Here is a 23,274-nt window from a genome sequence, read left to right as displayed (position 1 = left end):
CCGGAAAGCTGCGAGTTCCTTACCAAAATGCCGGAGCTGTCGGCAAAAGCAAAACTTGAAGCAGAATTGATTACGTTAAAAGCCTCCGCCTCGTCTGACCATCGGGTTTAGGATTTCTTATAAGACGGGCTCCAGAATTCGGTCCATAGAGAGAAGTTGTTAGATTGTGCCCAGTGGCCTGACAGCCATGAACCTGGCCTCATCTTCAGCCCAGCTTTCACAGGAGCCAGTCCCAAGCACAGCTCTAGTGCTCCGGCGGTCCCTGTCCCACCTCAATCAGTCCTTTCCCTCTGCTTGCAGAACAATTTAGGTGTCAGTAATTTGTGCATACTGTCAACAGCACAAGCAGATCCCCAGACAGTTCCCAAGTCTGCTGGATAATCAGTCCTCTCAGTGTCATTCTTTTATACGGAAAATAAAATGGAAATGTAAAAAAGATTTGGATTTTTTTTTTTTTTTTTTTACTTTGTTGAGAACACACTGCCTACTTGTAACCAGAAACAGGGTCGCATGATGGCATTTCCAGATTTCACTGGGAAGGAGCTGCCACTGGCAGTAATAGGACATTATAAATAGGGAGCTCTCACTGCTGGAACTGTAAATGGCATTCATAAGGTGGTATAGGGAGGGAGCTATAACGTGCACTCATAGGATGGTATAGGGAGGGAGCTATAATCAGCACTCATAGAGGCTGATGTAAAAAATGTTGTTACAAAATATATTAAAATTTAGCTCACTTTATTTTATTTTTTTTTTATTTGTGTGTTAAAAAATTAACTCTTGATGCAGTAAACAAATGGTATGCTAAATGCATAAGGAGTTAAAAAAAAGAAAAGCCTGCTAAGGTGAAATGCGTGTTAAAACTGGAGTGAGTAAAGGTGTGCTCAGCTCCATATACCTTTTTGCATTGGCCCTCCTTCCTCCCTCCCCAATGCTGCTGGTTGCCCCCATCACTTGCTGGGCTGTTGCAAGGCTCCCTCCCCCCTACTTCTGACACCTCTTGACTTAAGGAAAGCGAGAAGACCCGTTGGTGCCAGGTGGGGGAGGCAGCAGGAGCAGATTGGAATAAGCTGGAGAGGTTTTAAAAAAGTTGTGGAGTAGGAGGTTAGCTGGGAGAGAAGTAAGAGAGGAGAGAAGATCGGGAGGAGTGAAAGGGAGGGGACGGAGCAAATTAGGCATGAGAGCTGGCAGGAGGGAAAGAAATGACGGGGAAGAAGCAAGCAATGAGAGGAAGAGGGTTGTGGAGGAGGAAGGATGGTAGGGAGGGCAAAGTGTAAGGAATGGAGGAAAGATGAAGAGGGGAGCAAAGAGGAAAAAGAGAGAGTTGAGAAGAAAGGGGAGGCAGCTGTTGAAGAGGTAAAAGTTTGGGGTGAATGAAGAGAGAAAAACAAGCCTGAAAGATAAAAGTAGAAAACTATAATGGAGAAATTAAGACAAAGTGGAAAAGAAAATCTTGCACGCAAAGCTTGGAAAACTTGCTCTTTAAGGAATGTATATTTTTAGTAAACATTGGTCAGTATGCATATGTACACAGGGTGGCCCGTGGAAAAGTAGCCTGCCTGCGTGGCACTGGTATTGGAGGCGGGCTACGTTTCCATGGGCCACCCTGTTATAATACGCTAGGGATGTGCTTTCATTTTCAAACAACATGAAAACACCAAGGAAACAAGCTGTTTGGCAACAAATAGAAATGCCAACAGAATTTTGTTTGGCAAATACATGCACAGCATTGAAAATGAAATACCCTCCCCCCCCTCTTCCCAAATTAAATAAATAAACAACATGCAAAAACCCAAACCCCTCCCCAAAACAAACTTTGGTGGGCTGCACAGCCCTAATGCCCTGCAGAATCTGAAAGCATATTGAAGAGTTTTCTCACTGCAGAACCTGCTCCCCAGCTGCCCTAGGAGTCCTAGGTTATTGAATATAGGCTGTAGGTACCATTGCTAGCTACTGTCATAGAGCTGTGTTTCTTTAAATTATCCTCTTAAATTGAATTTTAAGTTAATTTACCCATTGATAAACTAGAAAATGACTCTTGTCTATTAGCACTGTGGAAAAGAGGAGGAGACAGGAGTAGGTAGGTTAGCACTGACTGGGAGGGATATGTAGACCCTGGACTGTGTGTGCTGTGTCATTACCCTAAGGATGCACATTAGAGGACAAAATGTTTTAGAGCTTGTTGTGGCTTGCTGCACCCACTCGATGCGTTTTGCAGTGTTTTTATTCCTATTCTTTGACATGCTTTAAACGAAGAAGTGTGCGGAGGAAATGTCTTGAGGTTTTTTCTGCTTACATGTTGTGTTTTGACTCCTGCCGCTTTCAGTTCTGTAGACAGACTGCTGTTGCTGCGCAGCATCCTCCATGGTACTCTAAGCTCTTATTCCCCTTCCCCATTGTTGTGGGGTCTCTTTGTTACATTCCTTTCACCTGCCCTGAAGGGGGGGACAGCAGCACACTGAAAACTGCAAAGGTCTCATTGTGACCTGATTGCTTCCAGTACAGAGAGCAGCCGTCTCCTCCATTCCTGGAAGCCGCCTGCATCATTAGCACCCAAGTTAATTCAAGTCACAAGATGGGATGATCAAAACTTCTGAAGGGAAGTTGTCTGGATGTTAGGCAGGAAAATTAAAGGAAAATACAACACAGTGATTGCAGTGGGAGTCCGAAGACATGAGATCTCCTATTTTATAAAGCAGAGAGAGAGAGAGAGAGAGTTACCTTACCAAAAAGAAAATCAGATAAAAGAAAACCATCAGAGTAGTTGGGTACAGCTGACCACCCACTGAAGGCTAACAAATATTTCAAGATGGCAACTTTTGGGACTACTGAGGTCCCTCCCCCCCCCCCCCCCCCCCCTGCAATATACCAAGATCCCAAATGTTAATGATTGATATTCTTGGGCCGTTCCGATCTGGTGACTCCATGACCAGTGCTATGCACTATTTAAACAAAAACAGATCCATTCTGTTGGATATAGTGAATCAGTACTATTGCAAACATATTGTCTCTTTCCTTTTAGCTTTTTAGTCTGTTGACATTAAACAACATGAAATGCTGTAAAATATTTAATATTTAAGGATCCTCATACCGGGGGTTCAACCATTTTGTCGTTATGATCTACCCCACATTTGTCCACATGGGACCCAAAAAGGTTATGTTTCTTTGTGTTATTTTTATTTTTTGCCTGTAAAACAATCAAAACACTCAAAATGGTCCTTTCAGAATGGAGGCATTATAGTGCCAGCTGTCCACGAAATTAAGAGAGATGCTGGTCTGTGCACTGCCATGTGGAGGACTGTGCTGGCCGTGGCTGGGGGGGTGAGGGGGGGGAGTGTTAGCCCATTGGGGGAGGTGGGGAATGGCATCTTAACCGTCGCTCGGTGGCACTATCTCATGGTCAGACGTTTATCCGTGTCAGCTGGATTCCAGAGGGAGCCGCAGCTTGTGGCCCCCCCCCCTCCCCGGCCAAGATCTGTTGCTACAATGTCTGGGTGAAGCTGGAAGAGAGATGTAAAAATCAGATATTGGGGGTGGTTGTGAATGAAGGGCTCAGAGTGCCGGATCCCAGCCCTGGTTCCAGTTCAGCTGGATGTATAAAAGAGGAGGAGGAAACTCATGTTGTTGATAATGTTTCCCCAGTAGCAGACGTGGGAAGTCGTCCCATTGAGCAGTAAAGACCAGTGCCGAGGAATTAGGGGCTGAAAATGGAGCATCTTTGCCGTTCATTGTCAGACTTTGCCGGGCACATTTACCACCTTGTCCCAGTTAGCCTTTATGTTGGGGGGGAGGACAAAAGGAGAAAAAGTGATTGTTTTCTTTGTTCTTTTAAGTTGCCTCTCCACTTAACCTGTTTATTGTTACAGCTGCCAAGAGTCTATTGAACAAGAAGACGGATGGAGTAAAGGTAGTTCCACCACTGTTTATACCTCCTGCATGAAATATTCTTTAGAGACAACTGATAAAGTTCTCATTTCCTTTATCCTGATGTTTCACTTTTTGCTTCTGCTGCCTTTTCAAATATGTGCCACCTTGGGAGCTGTGGGGAGAGCCCAGGTAGCTTTCTTGCTTCCGACAGAAGCCCTTGTCGCTGGGCAGTGATGGGTTGGATGCTTCTGTAATTGTGGTACCAGTTTTGTGGTGCAAGGAAAGGTTTGAATGTGCTTGCAGTCCATTCTCAAAAGCGATGGAGTGCTCTCCAGCTCCCTAAAGGGGTCTTTTCTTGCCTTCCTCCATCTATTTTGTATTGTGAAATGCACCGTGACGCTTTTAAATTCTCAGGAGACACTGCTTGAATGAAGGTGGTGGTGGTGGTGGAGGAGGATAAAATAGCCCTTGCATAAACCAGCAGGGATGAGGAGTAGTGAAGAGCAGCTTCCATGCTCCATGCCAAGATGCTGGAGACTGCGCATTATGCACGAGCTTCAACGCTATTGGTTGATCTCTGTGGCAAGAAAGAGGTTTCACCAGGGCTGGATTTAAAATTGGGGCATCCCGAGGTTGAGAACCCGGGGAGGGGGGTTTCAGCCCCAGAGGTCAGCGAACGGTAGGGCGGAGGAGTCTGTTTTTGGGCGTCTTCAGAATTTGGCACCCTAGGCATGTGCCTGTATTTCCTATCCCTAAATCCAGGCCTGGGTTTCATTGGAGGATCAGCTCCGAAACTCTTGGTTTACTGTTAACAGAAGAATCGGTTGCAACTTGTGTTTACCTGTTGTTTGGGGAAACATCCACATATAAAGCCCCACATTTGCTGTGCCTGGTACAGAAGGTTCCAGAGAAAGGATGGCGTTGGAAACTAGACTGTGTGCTCTTGGCCGTGTGTCTGTAGATGGGGGCTTGGCATTGGAGACTAACTTAGACTCGTAAATGGCATGGATATCCGCTGACAGACATGTTATCTCAGGCTCTTAAATCATTTGGATTCCTGTCACAGGGACGCCCAGCAGCTGAGCTGAGTACATAGGGTTACATCTATTACCAGCCTTTCCCTTAATCATTTGAAATGGTTATTATAGAGGTTTATTCCTAGTGAACAGTAGCTCTTACTTCATGCGTATCATTTCCTGCCTGCAGAAGCTGGGGATTACCCAGCAGGTTGTAACAGCAGTGCCTCTTGCTCACTGCCTCTGTCAAATCTGACATAGGAATACACAGTGAGCTTGGAATTTCTCTTGCATGCCAACAGTCAGTTGTGAGTGAGAAAAACTGTATTTTTTTTTCTTTTTCTTGTTTGTTGTTTTGATGATGTGAGTTTAAAATTTTGTTTCTTTCCACACGCACACACGTTGTGTTTTTACACACACAAAATTGATTTTCTGTGCATAAAGAAAGAAAGCAAAACAAATGTTCAGGGAGTAGGATGGGCCAGGTCCCACCACAAGAGTGCACTGCAGAAGCGCAGGTCCTTCCTGCCGGCTTTGATGTTTGGTCTCCGCAGTGAAGAACTACGCTGCTGCTGTTCTGGCAGTGATGGCCAGCCGCCTTGAACTTTGCAGCTTTTCTCTGAATGTTTTTTGTAGTATGGCAACTGCGGATGACCCACGGGAGGCACCTGCAGCAGACAAGGACCTGTCCTGCTGTCTTGTGGGGAGGATTTCTCAGGGCTCAGAAGGCTATCTCCCAGAGAAGCCACTATTGAAGGGTTGCAGTGGAGGAGTTAGTTTTGTGACACACTAGGGATCGTCAAGACACTTGGTGCTGTGACTTAGGCTCCAAAAGAGAACTTTGTAGCAGCTTTAAAGAGAAAAAAAATTCTCAGCTCTAAGCCAGTAGCATAGCCCCTGGAGCAGACGTCCTGTGCTTGGTAGGGGGAGGGAAGAGAGTCACGCCCAGCCGCTTTTGGGAGCTCAGCCCTTTATGGTTTAGCTAGGTGCCTAGAGGCTACTCCAGCTGTGGTCTTGGCTGTTTCTTCTCGTGAATCTCTGCTTTTGTGGTAGAAGCCCCCGAGACCTGGGCCCTATTTGTAAAACAGTATCTGTAGAATGAATTCACAAACGACCTCCAAGCTACTAAAGCAGGCTTGCTCTGCTTTCCCTGGAAGATCTTCCCCCACAAAGAGCCTATCCTCAGAGCCAGTTGGCCTATAAGATCTGCTTTATCTTCTGTTGCAGTCTCTCCAGTTAGCAGGAAAAATCTTCGATCCTGTATCAATGCATTGGCGCTGGCATTTTTACAAGAAACTTGAGTGCTTCTCTGCCTCTTAGATTACCCAAGTTCTCCAGTCTTCTTCACAAGTTGTGTTTCCTAAATCCCAAGCATCCAAGTTACCTAATGGGAAAGCAGCAGAGTCTGTCTTTTTTTTTTTTGGCTATTGAGTTGATAATTGAGGCTAATTGATTAGGAGCAAGGAACAATCTGTTTGGGCGGTAGAGCCCTGGGGTTTCTGTCCATGAAGCGTCTCAAAACCTGGACCAGTGATCCACATCTGGATACCACTAGTACAGGGCTAGCCAAAATGGCAAGTATTCTGATGGAAAGGAACCTCTGGGCAGGAAGATAGAATCTAGTTATAAATCAGAAGAGTTGCCTTGTAGTCAGTTGCTTCATGGCCTAATTTTCAAAGTCAGTAATCTCCTCCCCCCCCCCCCCCCCCCCCCCCCGGTTAAAAATAAAAAATTGGCAAAGTTCATGCTCAGGCCTGACAGGGTCCTGGGATCTCTTTCCTTGGCCTTTCTGTTCTGTTTTTTTTAGCAACAGTGGGCCCAATATTCAAAGCGCGTTCAGCGCTACTTAGCCGGATAAGCGATACTTATGTGGCTTACGTAGCAGCTGCTGAATATGTGCCTATGATCAGGGGCCGCTGCTTAGCCGTATAAATCCCTCATACAGCTAAAAGTTACTTGTGTAAAATGTAGGCATGTACTGGGTGGATAGGGGTGGAGCGAGTTAGCCATATAACTTATTGATATTCGGAGATAGCCACGTAAGTTTGGCTAAGTTTAGATGCCAGGTAGACTTATCCTCCCAAGTGTGCACATATATGCATGTATTCAGCGGCTTTGCCGTGACACTGAATCTATATCGTAACTTTATCTGTATTAGTCATGTCCGGCTAACGGGCCAAAACAGTAAAGTCCGCGGGAGAGACAGGACACTCTCCTGTGCGTGCGATACAGTATGCAAATTAAGTCCGGCGGTAGAAACAGGTAAAAAGAGGCACTAGGGACACTAGCGCATCCCTAGCGCCTCTTTAGGGACAGGAGCGGCGGCTGTCAGCGGGTTTGATAGCCGACACTCAATTTTGCCGGCGTCTGTTCTCGAGTCCGCTGACAGGCACGGGTTCGGAAACCAGACGCCAGCAAAATTGAGCGTCCAGTTTTCAAGCCGGGGGCCTATGTCGAATTTGTTTTTCTTTTTTCTTTTTTTACTTTTTTTACCCTTCGGGACCTCCGACTTAATATCGCCATGATAAGTCGGAGGGTGCACAGAAAAGCAGTTTTTACTGCTTTTCTGTGCACTTCCCCGGCGCCGGCAGAAATTAACGCCTACCTTTGGGTAGGCGTTAATTTCTTAAAGTAAAATGTGTGGCTTGGCTGCACATTTTACTTACTGAATCGTGTGCGAATACCTAATAGGGCCGTCAACATGCATTTGCATGTTGCGGCCACTATTAGGTTCGGGGGAGGGGGGGAGTTGGACGCGCGTTTTCGACCCCTTACTGAATAAGGGATAACGCTAGCGCATCGAAAACGCGCGTCCAATCAAGGGTTAACACTGTACTGTATCAGCCCGTAAGTTACTTAACCAGCCAGTGCTGAATATTGGGCCCGATATGCCTAATAGATATGTCCTTTGAATTTTTTTCTTTGCCAATCTATGATATCAGCTGGATCAGCAGTTCCCAGGGTCTGTGAGCTGTGCCCCATGCTGACTGCTGCTGCCACCACTTCCCTGGCTTTTGGGTGGATGGGTGGGAGAGGGATTTTGAAATCTGCTGGAGGACAGTAGGGGAGGTCTGCTAATTTATTTTGGTTGGGATTTAGGATTGTATGAATTTTTAAGTGTTAAATGGTGTCATAATGGGTAAAGGTTTGGGAAGTGCTGAGCTGGTCGGCTCACACTGAATTGCAGACCAAACGTGTCCCAGTCTGTGAAGATCTCTTTTGAAGTTACGCGCCTTTTCATATCCAGTCTGAAAAAGGCTGTGACTGAAGAGGCTCAGAGGCTTTTCTCCTTCAGGAGAAGGAGCAGTTCATAGCATTTTTGCCACTACATTTTGTCCCTACCAGTCAGGAATCTGAGTGGCTACAAATTCTTTTATTCCTGAAATTCCAGCGAAGTCATCAGAACACAGGAAAACAGTCTCAGAGGTAAAAAGAAATTAGAGGTGAGGGGGGCGGAGAAAATGAAGCATTTTCCAGACTTTGAGCAAGTCCGTTCAGGAACTTTGTGTCTTGGACATCACTGAGAGTGGTTACCTTGATAGGTTTTCTCTTCTTAATCTCTGGAGTTGTGTGAATCCCAACAAAGGTCATTGCCCTCTTGGAAACAGTTAATAACTTAACAGATATATAAGAAACTGGCCCAGGATCCCGGGTAACTCTGCATTCCAGTTGTTTTGTGGGCTTCCAAAAAATAAAACCCTAAGACTACCACCTGATCCCAGATCTGAGGTTTCTAAATTTTGTCCAAATTTTCCACCAAGTTGAAATATTTTTTTCCCTTACTAGTCCAGTCTGTGTCTGGGAGATTTTCTTATCTCTGGGCCTGCTGCTGGCATATCTCTACATACTTGTTACCAAATGTCATCCATATTTTCAGTATGCATCTCTGCCTTTTGGCTTGCCTCAGCTGGCCATGATCATGTTAATAGTGCCTGTTGAGTTACAGAGGCAATTCCCAATCCGGATAACATTCTTATCGCATCCTGGCCTCATCAGAATGGTTGTATTGCCAGAAAAATAGTGATCTCTTCCCTAGAGGGGCATGGCTGGGTGATTAATTTGCAAAACAGTTCCTGCAGCCAAGTGGCCTTTGGGGTAGGATCTTAATGTGTCTCTCTTCCCCAGGTACAGTATAGTTTCTTTATTCTCACTTCAGCATCTGAACGTAACAGTTGACTATTCAGGTTCAGTGGCTTAGGTCAGCAGGCACTCCAAACAGACAGATGCAGGCTAACCTGGCTTCCAGTAGTGAAACAAAGCCTCTCTTTCCTCATCTGCTCAGTTACCTGTCTTTCTCCGTAGGTGACTCCAGCTTCCTTTAGGTTCTACCCGAGAAGAAATTCCTCAAAGCCTAGGATTAGTTTAAAAAGCATGTAAAGCTCTTGCTAATGAAGAAAGTAGATATTACCCTGAAATGCAGGGAGGCATGCTAAAGTTCAGACTGTCATATGTGTGCATGTTTTTTTTAACATAGGAAATTTAATTCCTGCGTCAGATGTGGACTCCTATTTCTGGTAGTCATTTTATTCTATTGCTATGCCACTTGTGGTAGTGTCTAGCTGCTTCTTCCACACTGGAATAACAATAGAATAACACTGGCCACCAGAAATGTGAACTTATGCCACCTGAGATCCTGGAGTAAAATTTCCAGTGAAAGCTCTCTTGGGTAGGCAGCTATAGCTGAACAGTAAGCACAATCGCTATGAGTCCTGACTTTGGCGTACTGTTCAGTCTCTCATAGTATGCGAGACTGACACTGTGCCTCCTGATGTTTTGGCCATATTTTCACAACCAAAACCATTATGGCAAGGCATAAGAACTTAAGGTATGCCATACTGGGTCAGACCAAGGGTCCATCAAGCCCAGTATCCTGTTTCCAACAGTGGCCAATCCAAGTCACAAGTACCTGGCAGGATCCCAAACATTAAAATAGATCCCAAGCTACTAATGCTGGTAACAGGCAGTGTCTATTACTTATTGATTAATAGCAGTTTATGGACTTCTCCAGGAATTTATCCAAACCTTTTTTTAAACCCAGCTACACCAACTGCCTTAACCACATCCTCTGGCAATGAATTCTAGAGCTTAATTGTGCATTGAGTAAAAAAGAATTTTCTACGACTTGTTTTAACTGTGCTACTTGCTAACTTCATGGCGTGCCCCCCGATTCACAATTACATGTTCTAGACCTCTCGTGATTTTATAGACTGTCATATCCCACCTCAGCTGTCTCTTCTCCAAGCTGAACGGCCCTAACCTCTTTAACCTTTCCTAATAGAGGATCCATGCCATGCCCTTTATCATTTTGGTCGCCCTTCTCTGTACTTTCTCTTCTGTAACTGGAGTATAAGAGAGCATAAGCTCTCTTGAGTTGGCACCTACAGCTGAACAGTACACATCTTGGCACTATGCATCCCGACTTTGGCAATACCATTCAGTTGTAGGTGCTCGCCCAAGAAAACCTATGTTGGAAATGTAACTCCTGGCTCTGAGATGGAGTACAAGTTAATTCACATGTTATTCTATGGCTGTACCACCATGATAAGTATCTAGCTGCTTCCACCACACAGGGCACAGCAGAAGCATGAGTTAACTTTTATTCCACCTCAGACCCAGGAGTTAAATTTCATACCAGCCGAAGCAATTACAGTTGCCCCCATCCATACATACAGTTACCTCCCCCCTCCCCCATACTACACAACCCACCTTAAAAACTAACCTGCCCCCCCCATACATATACATTTACACATACACCCATGGGGAAGAAGAGTGCAAAGGGGGGGGAGAGGAAGCACGTGCATACTCCCCCCCCCCCCCCCCAAATCACCATCACCATGCATCTTGCACAACATCGCACACACACAGCACCACGCCACCTACACCCGCACTCCCCCCCCCCCCCCCCCCCAGACAGCTTAACCTTCAATTTTACTTGGCAGACTTTGTCCAAATGCCATGCTTGCAAGACTATGCTCAAATCAAGATACACAGCACCAATCTTACATGCAAGGCCATTTTGGTCAAATTCCTTCCAACTTCCAGCAACTGCCTCCCTTCACCTGCTTTTAAAGCACTTTTCTGCATTATTGTGGATTTTCAGGGTAGCTCATTTTTAGTGCATTTTTCCATTTAGCATGCTTTTTTGTAAACTCCTGCTTTATTTGCTTCCCATTGGCTTACTGCATCCCACGGTGCTGCAAGTTTGTAGCGAGCAAGTAAAATAATATCTGTACTTAAAATGAGATCAGATTTTATGATATTGGGTCCTTAGCTCCTCACAAGGCCATTTGAGATCCTGATCAACTTGGGATCTTGTTTTTACATCAGGCAAGGCCTACAGCTGCTGCTGGAGGACAGGAAATCTCTCCTGAGGGTCAAGGGTTCAATTTCTATTGACTTACAAGGTGGCAGTGTCTGGCTGTGGTCTTCAGGTCTCGGGATGCATGGTGTCAGCAATGAAGATGGTTCCCTGGAGAAAATGTCACATGAGAACTCTGCAGAACTGGCTCTCAGGCTTGTGGGGGGGGAGCTCCTGTTCTTTTCCTTAAAGCTGATTTAGAAGGAAAAGATTTCCAGTTTTGGTGGGTAGATGGGGAGCACTCTAGAGAAGTGTGCAAGCCTGCATCATCAAGATTGAGTGCACGTTTTCACCAGATGCCAGGCTCCACAGTCTGGAGGTAATTCGTTAGCACTCTGCGCAAGAGATGTAGTCCAATGCAGAGCAAAACCGCCTTCGCTTGATCCATCTCCGAGATGAGAGCAGTCTCTCCGGGCTTAACCGCTCTTCAACCCTTATTATAGTGCATGAAGGTGAGCATGCAGTCAATCAAAACTACGTTCACTTACTTGAACAAACAGGCAGCACAGGAAGTGGACAGACGTTGACAAACGTTCAGGATCCCAGATTGGGCTCGGCCTCAGTTGAAGAGACTTTTTTGTAGTACGCATAACAAGGCCTGCAGGGAGACTGGTTAATCAGACCATCTCTAAAAGCCAGTGGAGTGCCAACTAAAATGTGAGGTGTTGGAGAATGTTTGGCCCTTTTGAGTCACTTGAGTTACAGATTTGATGGCCTCTGCAATACAAGAGTCAGAGGGTACTTAACGTCATTGTCAGGGTGCAAATTTCCCAGCACTGCATCACAAAAAAGTGAGGCCAGTCTTAATTTTCTGTGATGCAAATACTGTTTGTAATTGCTAGTAGCAGTGGTTCAAAAATCATCGTTCTGGTGGCACCGGAAGAGGAGAGGAGGAGAGGTAGTAGAGCGACTGTGGCATGGCTGAAGCTATCCTGACAACAACAGAAAAAGTCATGCACCGCATGCTTCCTCCTCTCCCCTCCTCTTTCCAGTGCTGCTGCTGCCAGCTTTTCTTTTTACTACTCCCGTTGACCGCTTTCTCAGGAAAAAATGTGACGAAAAGATAAATTTGCTGAGAAAAGATAGCTGAGATGCAGAGGAGTGTAAAAAAAAAAAAAAAAAAAAGAAAGTCAAGTCAAATTATTCTTATTTCAAAATTGCTACTCAAATTTGACTGCTATATAGAATTCTTATGTAGCCATGAGTGTGTCACACAAAAATGTTGGTAAAAACTATTCCCTGGTCATTACTGGGAAAGCTGTAGCTGTGGAATGCGAAGAGGCAGATTCAGTAGAAAGAATTAAGGGCAAGTCCAGAGACCTGAGAAGATGAAGCTTTTGGTGTTCAGTGAGTTCAGGACCAGCTGGCTGGATGGCTCACTCTCAGGCCAATGTAAATGAGAGGTTTTGAAAGCTCTCTACCTTAGGCCCTCTCCCCCAATCTGTAAGTATTAGGGGTGTGCATTCGTATTGAACATAAATGTAAAACGCTTTTTTTTTTTTTTTAATTTTTTATTTTCATAACTTTTCAACAATATTATTACATATTGAAACTTATAAGAAAAACTGGAAATATCACAAGATGTACATTCCTTTTCAGTCTTGCAACTTGAAAGGAAAAGTAAAAGAAGAAAATAAATTATATTTTTTCCATATTATAAGCAAAGGGAGAGACCCTTGACATGAAAATAAGCGGAATTATAAGTATTCAACATAATTACTATCACACGGTTATTTTTTTTTTAACTTAAAAAAGTGATGAGACATAAACGATCGGATTTCCAACTTATTCAACATAGCTATGTTGAATAAGTTGGAAATCGCGATTGTTGATCCAAAATAAAAATTTAAACCCCTCACCTTCCTTAATCCCCCCCCAAAGACTTACCACAACTCCCTGGTGATCCAGCGAGGAGTGAGGACGCCATTTCTGAAATCCTTTCCGAGGAGCACGTGACGTCGGCGTCACGTCGGAGTGACGCGGCGTCACGTGATTCCCCGCGGGTTCGTGCCGGAACGCTCGTTCGGCCCAAAAGGAACTTTTGGCCAGCTTGGGGGGGTCAGGAGGCCCCCCCCAAGCTGGCCAAAAGTTCCTTTTGGGCCGAACGAGGGTGCCGGAGGGAACTCGCGGGGAATCACGTGACGCCGCGTCACTCCGACGTGACGCCGACGTCACGTGCTCCTTGCAAAGTTGGTCAGAAATGGCGTCCTGACCCCGCTGGACCACCAGGGAGTTGTGGTAAGTCTTGGGGGGGGGGGATTAAGGAGGGTGAGGGGTTTAAATTTTTATTTGCACGTATGGACATATACTCAACTCATTGAATTCTGTTTATGTCCATATTGACCGCAAATGGGACCCCCTTTGGACATATGGACATATGAACTTAAACTTTTGCTCTGCACATCCCTAGTAAGTATGGCGTGCTCAGCTGTGTGCACATGCTAATGCAAGTTCGTGTGTACAAATGTACTCCTGATGCAACAAGGAATTTAGCGCACAAAAGTGAGTAAAAACATACACACCAAAGTATCTTCTCCATGCAGATCCCATGTTAATCAAGGAGTTAGTTATTACTCCCCTGTGCAGTGTAGGCTTAATTCAGGTTTTCTAAATGCTAGAAATGTAACCTCTGTTCAGAAGTGAAATCTCTGGGTTTAGTGTTGGTCTCTGGGGCTGAACCTGGAGTAGATGGCGCACTTGGGGGATTTATGTGCATAGAATTGTTTGAGCACAAATCATGTTCTCTGCGCATAAATCATATTTCATACCTACTAAGCATATTTTTGTGTGTACGTTTCCCAGGAACCTGTATTGCTGTAGCCAAGAGCTCTTACACAGAACCTGACATAATAAGGTGCGAATAAAAAGTGTACGCTGAGTTTCAGTGCAAATATTCTTTACTCACATGCAAAAAAAGAAAAAGTTAACTGATGCAGTCAACTATTGGTGTGCTAATGCATCATGAGTTTAAAAAGAACTAACTCAAAATGTGTGTACAAAGATAAGCTGAGCACAGATAAAACAGAATTCATGCTCATAAACCATGTTTTCTGCGCAGAAAATGTATTATGCACACAAATCATGCTGTGTGGGCATAGAAATCATGCTCCTAAAAGTGCACAACTTTAGGAGCTCAAAATTTGTGTATCTAAAAGCTAGGAACACAATTATTTAGTCCGGGGGGAATTCTGCGCTACTATGGAATGCAGAATTTGCGCAGAATTCACCCCCTGCACAGAATTGCAGAATTCTGCACAGAGAATGGCAGAGGAGACCCTGGCATGCCGCAAACAGAGCGCGTGCTGTTTGCGGCAAAGATGAAAGCTCAGGCATGCCGCGAATGGAGCGTGCACTGTTTGTAGCAAAGAAGAATGCCCTGTGTGCCGCATGACCCACTGCACTTACGGCGAAGATGAAGGCCCCAGTGAGAGTGAATGTGTGTAGAGAGGAGGGGGAAGGGTGGTAGGGGAGGGTGAGAGAGAGAGCGCAGGGGAGGGTGAGGAGGGAGGGTGTGAGAGAGAGAGGGGAGGTGAGAAAATAGGGGGATGCTTGAATGCGGATGCCAGAGAAAGGGAGCCAATTTGAGGAGATTGTGAAGGAGTGTGTATGTGTGTGAGAGATTGAGAGCTTGTGTGTATGAAAAAGGGATTGTGTGTATGTGAGGGTGCTAGCCTGTGTGAAGAGATTGTGTATGTGTGAGAGAGAGCCTGTGTGAAGGAGTGCATGAGAGAGAGACACAGGTAGCCTGTGTGAGGGTGTATGCATGAGAGAGAAAGGGAGCTTGTGAGAGTGCAATCAAGAGAGAGGACCCTGTATGAGGGGATGTGTGTGTGCGAGAGAGTGAGGGAGCCTGTATGAGGGTGTGTGTATGTGTATTAGAGAAAGGGGGCATGTGTGTGAGAGAGGGAGGGACAGAGGGAGCCTGTGTGAGGGGCAGTACTGAGAATGGGGTCAAACTCTGGGAGTGGAACAAGAGTGGATAGGATTGAGCCTAGAGGTGGAGGGGAGAGATTCTGGCAGGTGGAGGAGTTGAGGCCTGAGAGGGCAAAGTGGCCAAGTGAGTAGGGAGAGAGAGTGGAAAGGGACACTCTTACAGTGAGTTTCTAGGGAAATTCTGCTCAAAATATTTAGAATTCTGCATCTTTAAGTAATTTTTTTCTGTATTAATTTAAAATGTAATTACTTAAAGACTGTCATGTAAATTGTGTTATTTTGAGCAATATAAAGTTTGCAGAATTTTGCAGAATTTTAAGTTTTTTTGTGCAGAATTCCCCCAGGAGTAATTATTTATACTCCTAACTTATGTTTTCTGTGCACAACTTTTGTGCACACACACAAAAAATGTATAGAGACTTTAGTTTTCATTTATTTTATTTTTGCTGGGAATTTCAATGTTAACAAAAAAGAAAAATCTGAGGAAAAATAACTTGTCCACTGGGTTTTCTCCTCTTTGTTATAACAAAGCCAATATTTAACAGATTTTTTTTTTGTTATAGCATTGAAATTCCCAGGAAAAACAAAATAAAGTGAAGGTCCCCAACCATGTTTTCTGCACATAAATGCCGCGTACAGGACTCCCCCATCCCTGCGCACGCACTCACCATGAGCTCTGCGTTCAGGACCAGAGCCCCAGAAAATTTACTCCACTTCTCACCAGGAGTTAAACCTATGATGCTTTCTGCATTTGAGAGGAACAGATAATGCCTTGATTAGCATGGCATTTGCATGGAGGAGCACTCATTTGTATGCAGGTGTTTTGTGCACTGAATTCCTTGTTACATTGGGAGTAAAGTTGTGTGCGGTTGATGTGCACACAGCTGAGCACGTTTTAATTATGTTGGGGCCGCGGGTGGCACGCTTTCAGGGCCTCTCCCTTTTAGTTTTTTTTTTTTTTCCAAAATAATTTTTATTAGCAGGAATGGCAGAGATAATCAACACCAAGAAAAACTTGTTAAACACAGTGCAGAAGCACCAAAATACAACAATGCAGATAGTGAGAACCTAACAAAATGCAACTCACTGCTCATCCCAGTTTTCTTTTCGCCCCCCCAGATCCCCTTCCCAAGCCCAATCTCCACACCCCAAACCCCACACAGCCATCCAACATTCATACCTAACTACCCCCCCTCCCTTTCCCCTTCACTTTACAAGACCAAGCTAGGGTATAACCATTACGGCACAGTTCCTCCTGCAATGATTTAGGAAAAGTAGCAAAACAAATATCCCAACAGGCACAGTACACTGGGTCGGGCCGCCTCTTGCCCGCTAAAAAGTCCAGTCGTTCCATTTGGGCGAGAGAGGCCATTCTCCCAAACCAGGCGGCTATTGTAGGTGCAAGCTGTGGCTCTATCCAACCAGCCAGGATAGTGCGACAAGCCATCAAAACAGCCACCCGCTCAAATCGGGCCTTAGCACAGCTGCCTGGCAAGTTTCGAGGAGACATACTCGAAAGTAACATCCTGGCCGTAAGCCGCAGAGACCCAGCTATGCATTTCCCCACCACCTCCAGCACTTCGTGCCAAAAGGGTTGGAGCAATGGGCAAGTAATCAGTCTATGCACCAAGGTACCATCAGCAGTCCCACATTTAATACAGGTAGGTGAAGTAGCCAACTTCATCTTGAACCGCCGAACATCATCATAATAAAGAGAATGGAGGAGTTTAAACTGGAGCTCCCGAAGACTGAGATCAGGTAGCAGTCTGTATATGTCACGGCACCAGCTAGACATTTGTCGCTCGGCAATGGGAGAGTCCAAGACTGCAGACCAACGAGCAGCCATACGGTGAACAGGAGCAGCATCCCCAAGCATCTGCCCCAGTCTCTTCCAACCAGTGATGGTGTTCCGGAGAAACGCAGTATCAAAAATGGTGTTGGCGAACCGTATTTCAGCGTCAAGCTCCATACGCGTCCAAGCAAAGGCAGTCAGATAGTGGCGAGCCTGGAGAAAAGCAAAAAATTGCTTGGCAGGCAAGTGGAAAGTCCGCACCATCGTAGCAAAGTCCAACATTGTACCTGAAACAGGATCATACATATGAAAGGCAAACAACACCCCTTGCTCTGCCCATTGACGAAAGACAGAACCGCAATCACGCCCCGGGAGAAATTCCACATTATTCAAAAAGGGGAGTAGTAGAGATCGCCCGCCCGATAATTTATGCTTTCTCCGCATCCATTTCCATGCTTTGATGCAGGGGGTTAGAAGAACCGTAGGGTAAGATGCCACCCGCCGCTGATCCACCCTCATTTGAATGAGGTTCAGCGGGGACCCGGGGGTGGACATACGTCCCAGCATCCCCGCATCACAGTAACGGTAGGACCCCGTTAACCATTCCCCCACAAACCTCATTTGACAGGCCACATTGTAAAGCCGAAAGTCTGGCAAATTCAGCCCCCCACACTCCCTCGGATATTCCATAGCCACATATGCTAAGCGTGCGCGCTTCCCACGCCATAAAAACGTTTGGATGGCAGAGCGCAGGCGGCGCACCTCAGCCACTGTCAGCCAGCAAGGGAGCATATGCAAAAAATACAAAAGCTTTGGCATCAACACCATTTTTACCAGTGCGCCCCTGCCAAAAAACGAGAGGGGCAACATTTTCCACATCCCCAACTGAGCCTGGAATTTGGCAATGCAGGGGGCTATATTTAAGGAATGCAGCTGCCGTAAGTCCCTCGGGATCACAACTCCCAAATATTTTAGTTTTCCGGCAGCCCAACGAAAGGGAAACACCCCATCCCACGTAACTGGAAGATTCTCATGTAATGACAGGGCTTCCGATTTATCATAATTAATCTTGAGACCAGCAACCAATTGGAACCGATCAAATAGGTGAATGATAGCTGGTACACTAGTACGCGGTTTCCCCACAAATAATAAAAGGTCATCGGCAAACATGGCCAGCTTCAAGGGGTGCCCATCCAGACTGATACCGCTAATGTCTTTGGCACGCCTTATACAAATGGCCAAGGGCTCCAGTGCCATAATAAATAGCACAGGAGATAGGGGGCACCCCTGTCGCACCCCCCTGGAGATCGGAAAAGCCGCCGTGGGCAGGCCATTAAGTAAGATAGTGGCGCTAGGGCTCTGGTATAATACCTGTAGCCATTTTAGGTATGCCCCGGAGAAACCATATTTTTGCAACACCCAAAACAGATATTCCCAGGAAAGCGAATCAAACGCTTTCTCTGCGTCAAGGCTCAAGATCAAGGCCTCAGCCCCATCTGGATAACTTAACGCGCCTATCAAGCGTCGCACATTCCGTACTCCCTGTCGACCCTGGATAAACCCAGTTTGGTCCTCATGAATGATACTGGGCAGGATGGTAGACACCCTGGCAGCTAAAATAGAAGCCAATATTTTAACATCTACGTTGAGCAGCGAAATTGGGCGATAAGAGCCCACCTCCGCCGGGTCTCTCCCGGGCTTAGGGAGCACTATAATAACTGATTGATTGGAGGCTGGCGTTATGTGACCAGTATGTAGTAAATCAGCATAATAAGCTTGCACAGGCTCCAGCACCCCAAAACTAAGAATCTTATAGTACTCAGACCCCAGCCCATCAAGGCCCGCCGCTTTACCCAATTTAAGCTGTTTGATTACCGCATATATTTCTTGGGTAGTTATCGGGCTATTCAACATCTCTAAATGATCCAAGGTTAATTGCGGCCAAGGTAAATCTGCAAACAACTGAGCAGCAAGGCCCGTATCCATGGGCTTCGAGGCATAAAGAGTCGTGTAATATTCTAAAAACCGGTTTGCTATTTCCTGGGGAGTAGTGTGGTGCACCCCTTTGCTATCCTTAATTCCCACAATCGAGGCACGCTGACCTCGAGGTCTAACCAGATGGGACATTAGCCGACTGGCGCGGTTACCGTATTTATATAGCTGGTAACGGTAATATCGAAGGGACTTAGAAGCCCGCTGATGCAGTAGGCCATTGAGAGCTTCTCGCGCCCTATCCATTTGGGCCTTAGTATCTTCAGATAAAACCCCCATATGGGCACTTTGGGCCGCTTTAAGTACTCCCGTAAGCCTCAATATTTCCTCGTTGCAGCGTCTGTTTTTCTTAGCTACATACGCAATAATAGCCCCTCGCATGACCACTTTCCCCGCTTCCCATACAATTGACGGGGTAACCTCCGGGGTCTTGTTATGGGCGACATAATCCTTCCAGCAGGTCTGCAGGTACCCATGAAATTCCTTATCTAAGTAGAGATCAGGGCGCATGCGCCAAGAGTGAGGGGGTCGAACCGTTACCCCCCAATGAAGGACCATAGTCACAGGGGCATGATCAGATAACGAGATAGTCCCTATCTTGGCTTCCTGTATCTTAGCAAAACACGGATCTGAGACCAGCAAATAATCCAACCTAGAATATACCTTATGCGGATGAGAAAAGTGAGTGAAATCACGCTCCAGCGGGTGCAGCACGCGCCAAATGTCTAGCAAATGAAGCTCTTGACACATTAAGTTTACCCCTTCCTTACCCTCCCCTCGGGAAGTGAGCTTGGGGGGTGCGTAATCAAGCTGGCGATTGGCCACGATATTAAAGTCACCACCCACCACGAGACTGTGGTCCGAAAACTCAGCCAGGAGATTGATTAGTGATACAAAAAACCCCCGGGAGTATACATTAGGGGCGTAAACAGCACAAAAAACAATACGATGTTGAAACAAAGTACCCGCCACCAGAACATATCGGCCATCCTCATCCTGGCAGATACGCTCCAGCTGAAATGGCAAGTTTTTGTGAATAAGAATGGCAACTCCCCTTTGGCGCCGATTATAGGACGAATAATATGCTTGCCCTACCCAGTCTCTTTTTAATTTTTCATGTTCCGCATCCTCCAAATGCGTCTCTTGTAAGAGCGCCACTTGCGTTTTCATACGTTTGAATAATGCAAATAATTTGGTCCGCTTGATTGGGGAGTGGATACCATCCACATTCATAGTAACTATTTTAACAGGCTCCATCACGTTTTAGCAGGGAGGTAAACATGAGGAAAGGGAGGACGGGGCAGCCGAAGCCACCCAATCCCCCCGCTTAGTTTGTGGGAACCCCTCCCGGCCTCCCAGCCTAGGCCTTGAGGGGAAGTTGCAATCCATACTTGTGCCACCAATAGAATACGTGAAGACCAAAAACCCTGAAACCCCTTCCCCAGCCCCCCCAGTCCCTTAACACACATACTCACACACATACAGCACATCCACACTAGCAACAGAAATTCCCTCTTTCGTTCCAGAGGGCTCAAACTACTGAGCGCCATAGGAACACTCCTATGCACCCCTACTCCCATCTCCGGCCCCGCTCCCCACTATCCGCCGCCCCTCACCAAGAATATTATAGCCCCCACTAGAACCAAAACCCCCGCCTTCTTCCAGCAAATGCATAAGTGGAGTCCACCCGGTGGGAGCCAAAGAGTGGCACAGAGTGATTCCTGAAAGCTGAAGCGCTGAGGCACGGAGACATCTGGACAGGGGTCCACAAGGTAAAGAACACAGTGGGGTAAAAAACACAACAAAAAAAAACCTTCCCTCGCAATAGTCTCAAGGCCTCACGAAACAGAAGGCAGTGATCCTCAACACAGAAACCACAGGAGCGGGACCTCGGAGCCTCCGAAAGTACATTCCAGCAACTGAAGTCCAAGAAAGATGAAAAAGGAAGAACTCTGGTCAGGGTAGAAAACAAGAAAAAGATCATCCCAACTTGCAGGAAGTCCGCAAAGGTTAGATCCCTCACGGGCCAGGCACAGGAGGGAGACTTGCCACAAAGCCCTCAGCCTCCTCCTTAGAATTGAAAAACAGAGTTTTGTTATCATACTGGACCCGCAGCTTAGCCGGATATAGCAGGGCGAAGCGAATACCTCGTTGATGTAGAGCCGTGCAGGCCGGGGCCATCTCCTTCCTCTGTGCTGCCGTAGCGGCCGAGAAATCATTAAATAACAACAGTCTGTGGCCATTATAGTCCACCTCTTTCTTTTGGCGGTAAGACCTTAACAAGCGAGTCTTGTGATCCCAGTTCAAGATCCTGGCCATTACCGGTCTCGGGCGCCCCAGGCCATCCCGCATAGGCCCCACGCGGTGCACCCGCTCACATTGGATCCTGTCTCCGGGGAGTAGGAGGCCTACCTGCTGCGGGAGCCACTGCTCGACAATTTCCTTCAGGTCCCCTTCCTTCACTTCCTCCGGGAGACCTATGATTTTTAAATTATTCCGGCGGCCCCTGTCCTCTTGTTCCTCCATCTTGGCCAGGAGCTCCTGCTGTCGTCCTTGTAGACCCACCAAACTCCGCTCCGTCGTGGCCAACCGGTCCCCCAGGTCTGATATGAGGCCCTCCGCAGTATCCAGCCGCTTCGCGTGGCCCTCCACCGCCGACTTGATGTCTTCCATCGCAGTCTGTAATTTATAAAGGCGGCCATCCAGCGCTTCAGTGACGCGCTGCGAAATTTTTTGCAGGGCCTCCTCCGTGACCGTAGCAAGCAGGGGCTCGCCAGACTGGGCTGCCGCGGCCATCTTGGCTACACGCGGTCGTTGAGGTCGACGCTCGAGCTTGCCCCGTGTGTTCGACCTGCGCATCACCCGCGGGTCTACCCGGTCTCAGCTGCGCGGCAGCACTACCAGCCTCCGATCCCGTGGTCAGGGCGGCGGAACGGTAAGCTAATAAAAGATATTTTTGCCGATGCAGGGGAGCGGAGCTTCGGAGCTTTCCCCGGTTACTTCCTGCTCCCACACGTCATCGCCGGAAGTCCCTCTCCCTTTTAGTTTAATCTGCCTGCCTGAAGCTTTCAGTTCCAAGGGGAAAAAAAACTCGCTCGGTGAATGCAGAGAGAGCCTGGAAGATGTTCTTCCTGTAGGCAGTTTTAAAGGAGCTCTGAACAAATTGTCATTTTGTTCAGGCTGTGAAGAAAGGATTAGCAAGCTCTAAAACCTTGGTGGCAAGTCAGCATAACCAAAGCTCAGAAGAGGCATCAAACAGTTCCTCCTGATTTTTGTCTGAGCACATTTCTCCAAGCGCAGTGCCTGCTTCCTTTGCGTGAAAAGCACACGTCTCTGGTGAGGAAAGATGCGAGGTGGCAGCTGGGCGATCCGTATACACGTTCACGAGGCACCCACACGGTGGACACGAGCTCCTCTGGCCGCAGGGAACTCGGGAGATACTTTCCAACGGTACCAACTGTTGAAGGAGTATAATGGAACAGAAATGATCAGGCCTGTTGATTTTTCTTTGTGTTAAATCCCAGTAACAGTCAGGACTGGGGCCCATTAGCATGTCTGCTGCTTACAATGCTGAAAATGGATGTTGAGCAATTTTAGTGGATCTCCAACTGTTGCTTTCCGTCTCTTCTTGCAGTTCACTTAGTTTCCTTGGAAAGGTGGGGCAGAACAGGTGCTCAGTCTCTCTCTGTTTTTGTTTGGACGTGATCAGCTCGTAAGCACTCGGACTGATGGGAAGATGCTGTACTCCTGCAGTACTCTGTAGCGTCCTCTCGTGGTGTCCCTGATGTCTTATCCCCCCCCCCCCCTCCGAGCCAAGGAACCCAGTGGCCTGAATAGTGTTCGGTGTAATCGGAAAAAAAAATTGGTAGCTAACGTTATTTCGTAATGACTCACCGGGCACGTTTATCATGTTTAGTGACAATCCAGGTTTCCTAATATTTTAAAGCCTCCGTTTTCCGGAAAATGAGTCCAGCGGTGGATTAAACCACAAGCATGTGGGAGTGTTGCTTTAAAGAAGCAGGAAGACACCTGCCGTGGGGTGGCCTGTGGAAAGATGACGGTGCTTCTTGGCAAAGATGAGGGGGTGAGAAAGTTCTCTGTGCTCACAAACGAGCATAAGCACGCTGGATAGTTAGGAAAAGAAATGACATAGCATTTTAATTCTATACTCCTAAAACTTCACATGCACTAAAAGCTTCATTGAGACATGCAAAAACATCATCGTGACTCTCCAGGGCCCCCAACTAGCAGAGTCCTGGAAGCGGGTCTTCAGTACCTGAAATCCTGCTGCTGGGGATGCCTAAGCCAGTGGTTCT

General features: G+C 46.7%; 1 protein-coding gene across 24 annotated transcripts in view; it reads left to right on the top strand.

The window, feature by feature from the left end:
- CAMK2G (calcium/calmodulin dependent protein kinase II gamma) overlaps window positions 1-23,274 on the top strand; it is a 425,093-nt gene that overhangs the window by 321,308 nt on the left and 80,511 nt on the right. For all 24 annotated transcript variants that reach the window (XM_029608983.1, XM_029608982.1, XM_029608986.1 and 21 more), the window contains one exon: window positions 3,867-3,907. In XM_029608983.1, coding sequence (XP_029464843.1) covers window positions 3,867-3,907 — 41 coding nt within the window. The remainder of the gene's footprint in view (window positions 1-3,866; window positions 3,908-23,274) is intronic.

This window comes from Rhinatrema bivittatum, chromosome 7 (assembly GCF_901001135.1).
Source record: "Rhinatrema bivittatum chromosome 7, aRhiBiv1.1, whole genome shotgun sequence".
Lineage (NCBI taxonomy): Eukaryota > Metazoa > Chordata > Amphibia > Gymnophiona > Rhinatrematidae > Rhinatrema > Rhinatrema bivittatum.
The sequence above is the reverse complement of the archived record's forward strand: the minus strand, read 5'-3'. Positions and strand labels throughout refer to the sequence as shown.